We start from the raw sequence: 13,264 nt of genomic DNA, 5'->3' as shown, positions 1-13,264 counted from the left end.
GCACACATGCATACAATTTATAAGGAGAAGAACATAGACCCATGACTTCTCCCACAGACATTCATAATGATGTTACATCACGTTCTGCGTCCAGAAGACATGATGATGAAAGCACTTACACAGGGACATACCGGTGGTGCTAGGTTGTGTTGTGTACAAGGCTGAGTCTTATCCCAATGCCTGATTGATGGTTGGTGCTATCCGGGATCCTTAGGACGTCCCAACTCTGACCCAATCGCAGTTAACATTTGAAATGGTTAAGGTTAGAGTTAGGTAAGGGGTAGGGTAAGAGTAGAGGTTAAGGTTAGGGTTTAGGGTATGGACGTCCCAAGGATTCTGATTTGCACTGCATCCTGATTGACTCACACATTTCACTTTGGCTCGCCCTGGTGTCCATACGTAGTTACTGCAGAGTTCATTTTGTCGCAATATGATGACGTTCCAGACGTCATTAATGCTTGCCAAAACACCATAAAGTTGTGTAATTGACTGTTTGACCTTTGTTATCAAGCCAGTGTGTCTAGCTAACGGCAATGAACATGTCTCTACTACGCGTATGTGCTTCAACATCGATTTTTCGTGCGACCCAAGGGTTATTCATGGAGTCTGCTTTTACAGGTGCGTGTCTTATTAACTCGAAGAGTGTCTTTCTCAAAGTGGCTAGCCACAATGTGCGCGTGCTTGCTGGCTAGAAAGGTAAACAACATCAACATTGACGTTTATTTGTCAAGTGCAAAATATACAGCAGGTGTAATTAGTACAGTGAAACGCTTGTTTGCAAGCTCTTCCTCGGCAATGTAGGACAGTGTGTGTGTGCAGCGGCCTAAGGCACCTGCATCTCGGTGCTAGAGGCGTCACTACAGACCTTCCCAATTTTGCCAGTGTAATCACATGCGACCGACCGGTCTTATGTAGCAACATTATTTTTACATTGTCTAAAAGTAGAGACTCAGAGCTAGAAACTTGTATATTATACACCACAGTTGAGATACAATTGGAAAGTAATTCTGCTTTGAAAGTTGATAAACTTTGGAGAAAATGAAAGTTGATTAACTCACTTTGTTGAAATGGCCCTTTAATGTTTTGGTACCTACTGGAGAGGTCTTTGTCTCTACACCATTCAGCATCGTTCACACCCTTAAGTTTTAGCCCCACCCATCTCTTAAAACTAAAATCTGATTTATACTATGGGTGGGTTTGTACATTTAATCTGGAGTGTTCATAAACACAGAACGTGGTCGGCTTGACCATTTGTAAATTCAGAGTGTTTCCCCCTCGGAACGTTTTGGACACTCTGGCTGAAAAGTAGGGTTGATCTGAGCGTTTTGACCTAACAGCAGACAAGCACCCAAGCTAATGTTGGCTAGCTTGCTAGTTACTTCCAGACACAAATGAGAGTACAGCTCACTCGGACCATTTTACTTGCCCTAGCAGAGCTGGTTAGGCTTTTTTTATGTTACCCAGAGCGTTGGTGACTGCAGCTGTGCGGCTGGCAACAATTGAATTATGCTTTTTTGACAACGTTTACTGATACCGGGTGAAGCGTTCGTAAATTTGTCAGTTATTCTGTGCTCTGGCACACTCAGACGAGAGTGCTCTGAAATTGGAGTAGATAGCCAGAGCAAATTTACCAGCTACATCTATCGACAGTTGTCACAGTGACATAACATTCTATTGAAATAGTTACTTGCACAGCGGAGTCTTTTGTTTAGACATGTAGCTAGCTAGCTAAACAATGAACCATAATCCCAACTCATAACGTTACTACCCTGCATGAATCTGCAGGTAGCTAACCAACCATGTTCAATGTTAGCTAGCTAACATTAGACTGTAACTAGAAATGCAAATGGCTGTGAGATATGAATAATATTACTACACAGATCATACATGTAACGTTAGCTAGCTAGCCAGTCGGCTAATGTTAGCTAGCTAGCTAACAGTACACTAACTTGAAATGGAAATTATTTTCTGACAAAATTAAATGTGTAATATCTAAAAATGTAGCTAGCTAGACTCTCTTATGGATGACATGGTTGCCCTTAGTTTGAAGATGTAATCTGGAGATGGGTGTTTTCTGTTTTTGACTCAGTGCATATTTGCAATCAAATGTGAGAATTTTCTCCAACTCCTTAGCTATCATATTCTAATTCCACTGATTTCAAAAATCGGTCCTCCAGAAAGTGGAGAGCAACACTTATGCAGTTTTACTAGGTGATATCTTTAAAAAAATTAAAAATAAAGTGTTAGAAAGGATTACCTACACATACTGACCAGCTCATGTTATAGCCAGAAGCGGGCTACATGGCAGACCAATCCGAACTCGTCTCTCGGGCATGTCCAGCCCACTCATTATCTCAGCCAATCATAGCTAGCGGGAAGTTTGCTGTCTTCTTCTGTGGCTAAACCAACTAGGCTCGTAATTTAACAATTTTATTTGTATTTACAGATGGCATACAAGTTTGTTATTAAGGCACATGAAAGCTCAAATGTTCCAGAAGGCATTTCTGCCAAAAAAGCATTTTGAATAAGAAAAAAGTGTTTACGTTCAAATGTCTCCTGTGAAGTAGTGAAGAACGACATACGTCTAGTTTCCTGAAAAAAGTAACATATTTGAAATCTTATATGCCTACTTGGGGTCTTTGAAAATGAATTGAGGCTATATATTTTTGCAGCCATTCATAGACAGTTTTGAATATCATACAAATAAGCATTAGATATTAAATGCTCAAATATAGGAATTAAATATAATTTGCCATTTCAGTATTGTGCACATGCTAGGCAGAGATGGTAGGGGTACTCACAACTCATAAATACATTATATTTTGTCTATGTAGAGTAGGGTTGCACATTTTGGGGAATATTCAGAGGTGGAAACTTTCTGTGGGAGTTAACGGGAATATATGGGAGTTAATGGAAATATATGCAAATTATTTTTAATACCATTTAAATGTAGATGTTTTTTGCAATGAATATATTTACCATATCATATTGAGACTGAAACATAAACCTTTTACCTTATCATAAGTAGACATAATTGCAAATTATTAAATCCTTCCAATATAAATTTAAAAAACAATTTAGTTACGAATTGAACTTTAATTAAACGAGGTGACTCTTCACATGGGATGATTTCACAGAACAACAAATGGGAAAATTGAATGATCCCCAATGATCCATCGGATCTCCCAAAAATGTTTTCAGCATACATCTGTAAAATAATAGTCTAGAAAATAAAGCTTTGGTTGTCTTGCTCTCAGGCTTCCATCTCTTCTCCCTGGACCTCCACAATGTCCACCTCTTGAACATCAGACTCTGAGGCCTCATCTACACTGTCACTTTCCAACCTTTGTTGAGGATGGCTCGTTGTCAGGCTCAAAATGTATGTACACCAATTTTTCAAGCCTTGTATTGCTCAGCCTGTTGCATACTTTGGTGTGTGTGTTCCCAAACAAGGACCAGTTGCGCTCTGAGGTGGCTGATGTTGGTGAGATTTGGAGGATGATGGAGGCAACAGGGGAAAGAGCCTCAGAGCCACAAAGTCCCTTCCACCAGGCTGATGAGATATGTTGGCACGACTGCCATTTTGTATCTCAATCCCAAAGCCCTTGCTTGGAAGTGTACTTCTCCAGACTGCCAATAACCTTGCCCTCATCCAGGCCAAGGTGGTGAGACACAGTACTGATGACACCATTGTTGATCTCTGCACCAGACATGATGCTCTTGCCAGCATACTTTGGGTCCAATATGTACACTGTGGTGTGTATGGGCTTCAGGCAGAAGTCATCACGCTTTTGGATGCATTTCAGAACTGCAGTTTCCTCTGCTTGGAGCAACAGTGAAGTGGGCAGGACAGTATGGTTTTATTCTCTTACATCTGCAAGCAGAGTCTGGACATCAGACAGGATGGAATTGTCTCCCTCAATCCGTGCAATGGCTACTGCTATAGGTTTCAGGAGTTTCAGGGTGCTTATCACTCTCTCCCAAAATACATCATCCAGGAGGATCCTCTTGATGGGGCTGTCCATGTCGGCAGACTGTGATATGGCCATTTCTTGGAGAGACTCCTTCCCCTCCAGGAGACTGACAACACCACGCCAAACTGGTGTTGCTGGGCAGCTTCAATGTGGTGCTCTTATTCTTCTTACTTTGCTTAGTGAGGTAGATTGCTGCTATAACTTGATGACCCTTCACATACCTAACCATTTCCTTGGCACTCTTGTTTTCAGTGCCATGATGTCCTTGAGGAGCAGATTCAAAGCATGAGCAGCACAGCCAATGGGTGTAATGTGAGGGTAGGATTCCTCCACTTTAGACCATGCAGCATTCATGTTCGCAGCATTGTCTGTCACCAGTGCAAATACCTTCTGTGGTCCAAGGTCACTGATGACTGGCTTCAGCTCATCTGCAATGTAGAGACCAGTGTGTCTGTTGTCCCTTGTGTCTGTGCTCTTGAATAATTTTTAAATTTCACCTTTATTTAACCAGGTAGGCTAGTTGAGAACAAGTTCTCATTTACAACTGCGACCTGGCCAAGATAAAGCAAAGCAGTGCGACACAAACAACAACAGAGATGCACATGGAATAAACAAAACATACAGTCAAAAACACAATCGAAAAAAAGTCTATATACAGTGTGGTTGAGAATACTGGTTGAGGGGTGGAGATGATGTTGTTAATTATTCCTTGCACACGAACATTCGACCACCCATCAGAGATGATTGCAATACAGTCTCCTTTCTCTATGATTTACTTGACCTTCACTTGAACTCTGAACTCTGCATCCAGCAAATTAGTAGATAAAGCATGTCTGGTTGGAGGGGTGTATGCTGGGTGAAGAACATTCAGAAATCTCTTCTAATACACATTGCCTGTGAGCATCAGAGGTGAACCAGTTGCATACACAGCGCGAGCAAGACATTCATCAGAATTTCTCTGACTGCATTCCTCCATTGAGTAAAAAACCCCGTCTGATTCATCCTTTTCACCTCGAATAGAAGTAGAGGGACTTTTGTCAGAGGTTGCTAGTTGTGAGTGCTTTTCACCTCGAATAGAAGTAGAGGGACTTTTGTCAGAGGTTGCTAGTTGTGAGTGCTGAGGGAACTTTATGCACTTGGCCAGATGTTTCTGCATCTTTGTTGCATTCTTCACATATGATTTGGCACAGTATTTGCAAATGTACTCAGGTTTTCCTTCTACATTAGCTGCAGTGAAATGTCTCCATATTGTGCCCGTGGCAAAAATGAGTGAAAAAAACCCTAATACAATTCCATGTACAGGTAAATAGTTAAGCAGTTAGATTAAACAACTCCTTTGTAAGAAATATTTTAAAATTAAACACGTATGGAAACAGGTGAATTAACACTCCTCAGTTAGCAGGCTCAAGCAAGCTAAAACCCACATGGTAGCAAAAACTAACTAGCAGAAATTGTTAACAAGTTAGAATTTAAACACACTTTGCTGTAGGCTACTATTTACTAGTTAACAGAAAATCATGTATGTCATATAAAATATATTCACCCCACCCAGGTAGTAATCAAAACTTACCAGAAAGCAGGTAGTCCTTGGCTCAGACAGTGTAGTAGTGTAGGCTCAATAGCATCTCATTAATGTGCAAGATCTTGAGAATCAGCTGTACATGTGATGGAAGAATGCACTGTGCATGCAGAGGGTTGCAATTCCATTGAATTGGGGATAGTTTAACCAAAATATGCCACAAGACCTAGAATTGCCTTGTGTATCCCATAAAAAAGGTTCACTGTTAAAAGCTAACTTTTTTTGATGAATTTAAGCGAAATTACCCAAATTCCCAGGCTTAACATCCCAAGGAAAATTTCCTGAAGAATTCCCGGAAATTTACCGGAAGGTTTCCGACCCTTTGCAAGGATCTTCAACTAGTAGGCATAAACCTCCTGCATATTGGTATTCATTTGATTTTTCTTGAAGGTTGGGTGATTTTTGAGAAATGAATTGTTGTAACAAGGAGGCCAACCCTTCTGGAGAGCAAGCAGGATTTTCTTCCAGACCTATTTTTAAAGAGAGTTCACCCAAATTTAAACAATTGTGTCCATACCTTGAAAGCAGTCTATGGACAAGGAGACTGCAACCTGATTTGGTTACCCACTGCCATTGACCATTGATATTAAAATGTTACTTTAAATTTCATCCCCCCAAAATCTCAAAGTAGCAGTCATTGAATTGTGTGTTAATTTAATGTTCAAAGCCTCCTGAATACACCTGACCATTTTTTTTTGGTTTGTTTTTTATTCCACCCTGGTTCTGCGCCTAAGCGATGTCACAATACGTAGAATTGCAGGAAATAAGCTTTAAAACAGTAACATTTTCCATCAAGGGATTGTGCCAGTGGGCAATGAAATTTACATGGAAAATCTCACTCCAAGCTTTCTTCAAAAGTTGTCAGCCCTGGTACAATGATTCTCTATGCTAGCTTGTTTTGTCACAAACTGAAATTGGGTGAACTATTTTAATTTTAAGTCAGGAAATGGTTCCTACACTCGCATACATAATTTGTTTAGAAAATCTACACCAAGAGATTGATACCCTTCTCAAGCCACCTGTTAAACGATCATCTCATGTTGATATGTAAAAATAATCTCAGAATATCAACACAAATGTATCTTTTAGGTTAGCTATGAAGTTTAATGCCTCAGCTGTAATGTGGTTCTCTTGTGTAAAGGATGCTTGCGGACAGCAAGTGGAGCAGCGAAGGACAAGGAGCCACTGCGCAAGGCCAAAACCCCCCAGGGCCGCTTTGACATGAATGATGAGAAGACAAAGGATCCCCTTGAAAGTAGGACAAATACACTGTTTTTTTGTGTATATAAACACAACCATTTTAATGAGTTACAGTCCATATAAGGAAAGCAGTCAATTGAAATGAATTAATTAGGCCCTAAACTATGGATTTCACATAACTAGGAATACAGGTATGCATCTGATAGTCACAGATACCTTAATAATAAATAAGAAAAAAAGGTAGGAGTGTGGATCAGAAAACAGTCATAATCTGGTGACCATCTGGTGTGACCACCACTACGTGGTCTGCGGTTATGAGGCTGGTTGGATGTACTGCCAAATTCTCTAAAATGAAGGAGTCTGTTCACTGGCAGCTTCATTAAATAGTACCCGCAAAACACCAGTCTCAACGTCAACAGTGAAGAGGCGACTCCACGATGCTGGCCTTCGAGGCAGAGTTGCAAAGAAAAAGCCATATCTCAGACTGGCCAATAAAAATGAAAGATTAAGATGGGCAAAAGAACAGACACTGGACAGAGGAACTCTGCCTAGAAGGCCAGCATCCCGGAGTTGCCTCTTCACTGTTGATGTTGAGACTGGTGTTTTGTGGGTACTATTTAATGAAGCTGCCAGTTGAGAACTTGTGAGGTGTCTGTTTCTCAAACTAGACACTCTAATGTACTTGTCCTCTTGCTCAGTTGTGCACCGGGGCCTCCCACTCCTCTTTCTATGCTGATGCTCCAGATACTGATGCTCCAGATACTCAACTAGTCTAAAGAAGGCCTGTTTTATTGCTTCTTTAATCAGAATAACAGTTTTCATCTGTGCTAACATAATTGCAAAAGGGTTTTCTAATGATCAATTAGCCTTTTAAAATGATAATGAGCCTCTGTATGCCTGTCGATTTTCCATAAAAAAATCAGACATTTCCAGCTACAATAGTCATTTACAACATTAACAATGTCTATCTACACTGTATTTCTGATCAATTTGATGTTATTTTAATGGACAAGAAATGTGCTTTTCTTTCAAAAACAAGGACATTTCTAAGTGACCACAAACTTTTGAACGGTAGTGTATGTAAATGTGATTTTTCAGTTTTTACAAAATGTGGAAAAAGTCCAGGGGTCTGAATACTTTCCGACTGCACGGTATATTCACTATGTCACAGATAAGGCAAAAGGTTGCAGATACCTTCTAGGATGCTCCATTACCTCTCTCACTAATCATTCCCCATTGATTTACCAGAGTTTCCTGATGATGTGAACCCAGCCACTAAGGAGCAGGGGGGGCCCCGAGGCCCAGAACCCACGCGCTACGGGGACTGGGAGAGGAAGGGCCGCTGTGTCGACTTCTAGTTTCCATTCCTGGTGTATTACACATGCAATGTGGACATACCTTAGCTATAACTTATGCATCTATGTCTGAGGATTGTTGTGCAAGAGACCAGGAATAGTGCACCATACTGAATCAGGCTGGACTGTTTCCCCATGAACCATACAATCTGATTTGTATTTCACATTTATACACATGTAGTCTGTAGAACAGTCTCGCTTACTTTTCATGGTGCAATACTCACTTTGCACACTGATATTGTCTTTGTTGAAATGTATGATGATGATGATGAGACATGATGACCTAGTGAACAGTAAAGGCTGCTGAGGGAGGATGGCAAAAAGCTGTTTGATTCCATTCTGAACAATTTTATGAGCCGTCCTCCCCTCAGCAGCCTCCACTGATAGTGAACGATTGTCATGCAAGGTTATTGCTTCCTGTACAGAGATGGCAATGTTATGAATAAATGCAATGTAAAAAATTCTGGAGGTTACTCTGGCATGTTTTCACTTTTTGATGTATGCTCATGATATTGAGAGTCATCTACAATGCCTCTGATTGTCAGTATTCCTACATTAGGCCATGTCTCTTTTCACTCTACTCTCTTTCTCTTTCCTGTCTCTCAGTTGTTTATTGATTCTATGCGTTCTGTACAATGAAGGGAAGCGCTCCTGCTCAGCGACACTCAACAGGCAACCACCTGACATCCTGACCTGAGCGGCTCTTCTACGTCTTGTCTGACTGGCACGCCCTTACCCTGTAACATGTACTGAACAAAAATACAAACGCAACAATTTAAAAGATTTGACTGAGTTAGAGTTAATTGAAGGAAATCGGTCAATTTAAATAAATGAATTGGGCTGTGATCTATGGATTTCACTTGACTGCACAACATTTGAGAGAAGTAAGCTTTTTGTGAGTATGGAAATGTTCTGGGATCCATAATGAATTGTCAAAATTTGGGGATGAAGGGGATTTTACAAAGACAGTATATGAATGTTGACTGCCCAACCACACGTGTGACACCTGTCATAAGCTCTACCCAAAATTCACAAGAGCATGACACCACCTATACCAGGCTGGCCCATTGTAAGTAGTAACGGTTCTCTGACCGAGAATATCTCTAACTTTTGTAGGCCATTTTGTTAAACCCTGGGCGATATTTAAAAATGGGTTTCAATTGTGGGTCAGTATCAATAATGTACCAGTGCTTCCTGATGGCGTCCTTAAATGCCTTCCCCAATGGTGAGTTTTGGGTGAAGGCTTTCCAACTGTTAGTCCTTCAAAATGATCATTGGCATGCTTTTCCCAATTGTCTTTGTATCCCCTTTCCTTAAACCTTTGTGTGAGGTTCATGGTCTGTTTCTGATAAGAAGCATCAAAGCTGCATATTCTTCTGATGTGACTGAATTGACTTATAGGGAGACTTTTAATAAGTGGACGTGGATGAAAGCTGACACCTTTAAGGAGGGTATTTCTGTCCGTAGGTTTCCTATAGAGATCTGTAGAGAGGGAAGTTTTGTCCTTAATAACCATCACATCAAGAACATTGATTTGTGATAGGTCAAAGTTAATGGTGAAATGAAGGTGTTCATTCAGAGTTAAGATAAGCATGGCATTCCAAAAGTTCTTCCTGGGTGCCTGTATAGATCATGAAAATTTTATCCAAATATCTCAGAATATTGGAGAGAAAAGGGTTACGTCTGGATTCAGCACCACCTGTTTTTCAAACATTCCTAGATATGTTAGAGGTTAGTGTTAGCTACAGTCTGGGAGCTCATCTCATTGGTTGAGAGTAAGCAGATCGCCTGCCTTACGCCTTTGGGACGACTCCCATTGTTCTGGTGGAAATAAGACCATCTCGTCATTATATACAGCATATCTGGTTGTATCTTTGTTACAATAAGGAATGTAGTGAAACAAATGTTGCTGTAAGGATGCGTCCATTGCATTTTTTTTAGTTGGCATACATTCATCCAACAGCCACGCGCTAAAGAAAAAGGTATGTTCTGTTTGAGCCTCTCCTGGAGTGAAGACCTTTGTTAAATGGCTAGGGCTGAGAGCAGGTGTTTCATAATGTCATTTTAGAACTGGTTCAATATAGAAATTGGATACTTGAAATAAAGTAGCCTCTGGTACTGTACATAGAGCAAGTCTGTAGTCTACATTGATAATTCTTGTGAATGTGCTGTCACGGTCTGTTTACGTTTCGTTATTTTGATTTCCGAGTCAAACCACAGAATGGAAAACGGAAATCACATTATTTTCGTTTTTTTATTTCTGAATTGTAAAATCGGAAAATTTACTTGTATCCTAATTTATTGTCAAAATTGGATATGGAATAACGTAAAACAAACATTTATTCAATTTTCTTTTTTTGTTTTGTTCATACTCGGGAAGTACACACACGCTCAGATTATTCAGGGGGTTTAGGGGGTGTTTACAGCCAAGGTTGGCAGCACAAAGAAAGGATTAGATTGTGTGAGTGTGACAGGAAGAAAGAAAATACTATTAGCTAAGATGCAGAACTTAGCATATCAATATAACAAACTCAACAACAACTGAACAAAGTTGGCTAGCGCTGGCTATTGGTTTATAGTCATGCTAGCTAGTGGAAGTAAGTTAGTCCCTCAACCTGTTACAAGATGAAGCTTCCCGGCCAGAGCTACCTGCTGCAGAAAGGTCAGATTTCTTAATGACTTTCTGTAGCTAACTTAGCTAGATCTTTTGTCGCTTGATGGTGTTTATTGACTGAGTAATAATTGCTCATTGCTGCAGGAATTAGGCTGCTTCTCTGAATGTATACAGGTGTAGGATCTTAATTTGATCTGCCTGTTAATGAATTATAATCTGCATAATTCACATTTTCTGTTGCTGGAGGATTCTTTTCCTGCTGTGAGAAAATTATCAAATTAAGATCCTACATCTGTGCATACCCGCTGTGGGGGGGTTGATGATCAATGATACAGAACCAGTCTAATATTATTTGGTTACTTATTCACACACACACACACACACACACACGACAGGACCATTCACACAGTTCAGTCACTCGGCCCTAGCCAGTGGAAATGAGGCTCTAAAGGTCCTGATTCACTGCCTCCTACAGCACCCTAATAAGAAATAATAATCCTGGCACCATAACTGTACGTCTGCATATCTCTAACCCTGCTGTAATCTACTGTGCTGAGACAATGTGACTTATCTCGCTCTCTCTTTCTTTCTATCAAGGATACATGAGGGGAAGTTGTTTTGATGTTGGCACCAATCTCATGCTGCCAGGCTGCCAAGTCTACTGTATCCCCCTCTTGCTAAACTTGTCTCACTCTTGTTCAACTGCTCTTTGATTAAATCGGTTTAATTTCATGTTTATATTTGCTTCAAGTGTGGTTTTTAGTGAAAGTTGACAGTTGGCACTTGTATGGAGGGATATGGGTGTGGGACAAGCGGATTGATGGGTGTAGATGGGTTTGGTTGAAGAAACTCCCAATCCCCCTACCTCCCATCCTTCTCTTTATAAGTAATAAAAGGAAATGTAATTGCTGCATTTTATCTGTGATATAAAATCAAATATTTTATATTAAGGTCTGTGGTAAAATATGAATAATAATAATATTTTACAGAATTATATTTTATGATATTACTTTGTCTTTACCAGGGTTGGGGAGTAACGGATTAAGGAGGACAGCAATGGTTTAGTCTACGGTGATACGGATATCACTTGTTATTGATATCCACATAGTGCATTGATGTGAATCACACTGCTGCTCTCTCATCTAGCTATTTGCGCCTTACGGATTGTGGTTGTTGTGGATTGCTGTTCACAAATCGAAATGTGTATTTGAACCCAATAATGGTTGAATTCAAGAAGTTTAAGCTGCCTATCAATCATTGTTTTTGAAACCAGTGGACAGACAGTGAAAAATGTGCTCTTGCAACAGCTGCACAGTGTGAATCCAAGCCTATGGAATGCAAGTGGGGCTTTTTTTTCATTACTGATTACAATTTTGTGACAGGCAACTAGTAACTGTAACGGATTACACTTAGAAAGTAACCTACCCAACCCTGGTCTTTACACATCTATTCACTACTAACCAAATGCAGCAATCCACTTCAGCAAGCATTTCTTTTTCTTAAGCCTGTTTTAAAATTTTACGGTAAAGCACTTTGGATGAAGTGTTAAATGTGACAGGCTGTATTATTATGCTCATGTATGTGTTGGTAATGTATGTACAATAAGGTATCCAATATTATTATATCTGATATGGGTTGAAGTTAGCATTAATAATCCTGTGTCAAGTCTCATATGGCTGAATTGTAGTGTATTTACAGAATTAACCCCCGTGTTGTAAACAATTTCATCCACTAGATGGCAGTAATGTGCTAGCACCTTCAAAGAGGTCTGTGCAAGTTTTTCTATTCACCCTTCAAGTACTGAGCAAATGTCAAAATTAATAAAATTCCCTGAACGTTGCTTTTATGTATACTAGATATGTCTGTTTGTGATCCAGCCACGTAACACATGTGACATGCAAAGTTCAAGTGTCATACCGAGTGGGTAATGTTGAGCCCCCTACTTCTGTCTGTCACTTACTCCATTCAATATCTTAAACATATTCAGTTGGTGTGGTTTGTACCTTGTGAATATTCCCTTTTGATTGCAGAAATATTCCCATTTGTTCTCTCTGCTATAAAATATAACTATGTTTTTCAGAATGACTGCCATAGACATATACCGTATGTTAAATACTCAGGCCAGGCCGGTCATTTGTTAGTGGGCTATAGCCTCAGGCCTTTGCCTCTTAATTCTCTGACCCCCTCCACTCTTTTCCAATGTGCGAGTGCCTGACTATTTAACATATGCCTGTGGCAGTAATTTCGAAAAACATCTTTATTTTAAAGCTGAGAGAACAAATGGGAATATTTGTGCAATCAAAAGGGAATATTCACAAGGTACAGACCACACCTTCAACTGTATATGTTTAAGATATGTCATTGATTCAGTGACAGACAGGATTTGGGGGCTCAACATTACCCACTTTGTATGACACTTGAACTTTGCCAAGTCAACTGCTTGGCAATGATGTTGGTGCCAACAACAAAACAACTGTCCCTAATGTATCCTGGAGAGAGAGCGAGAGAATACTACACGACATGAGAGAAATGGAGAGACACA

General features: G+C 40.1%; 1 protein-coding gene across 2 annotated transcripts; it reads left to right on the top strand.

Moving 5' to 3' along the window:
- Positions 1-405: 405 nt before the first annotated feature.
- LOC139570797 (succinate dehydrogenase assembly factor 4, mitochondrial-like) lies at positions 406-11,460 on the top strand. 2 transcript variants are annotated; one of them, XR_011674169.1, is made up of 4 exons: positions 444-618; positions 6,695-6,808; positions 8,002-10,090; positions 11,320-11,460. XR_011674169.1 is itself a non-coding variant. In XM_071392987.1 (3 exons), exons 1-3 carry the CDS (start codon positions 534-536, stop codon positions 8,109-8,111), a joined length of 309 nt encoding a protein of 102 aa, XP_071249088.1. In that variant the 5' UTR covers positions 406-533; the 3' UTR covers positions 8,112-11,460. The 2 variants fall into 2 exon arrangements, 1 of the variants encoding a protein (XP_071249088.1); XM_071392987.1 differs by having other exon boundaries at positions 406-618; positions 8,002-11,460.
- Positions 11,461-13,264: the final 1,804 nt, after the last annotated feature.

The sequence above is a fragment of the Salvelinus alpinus genome, chromosome 3, assembly GCF_045679555.1.
Source record: "Salvelinus alpinus chromosome 3, SLU_Salpinus.1, whole genome shotgun sequence".
NCBI lineage: Eukaryota > Metazoa > Chordata > Actinopteri > Salmoniformes > Salmonidae > Salvelinus > Salvelinus alpinus.
The sequence above is the reverse complement of the archived record's forward strand: the minus strand, read 5'-3'. Positions and strand labels throughout refer to the sequence as shown.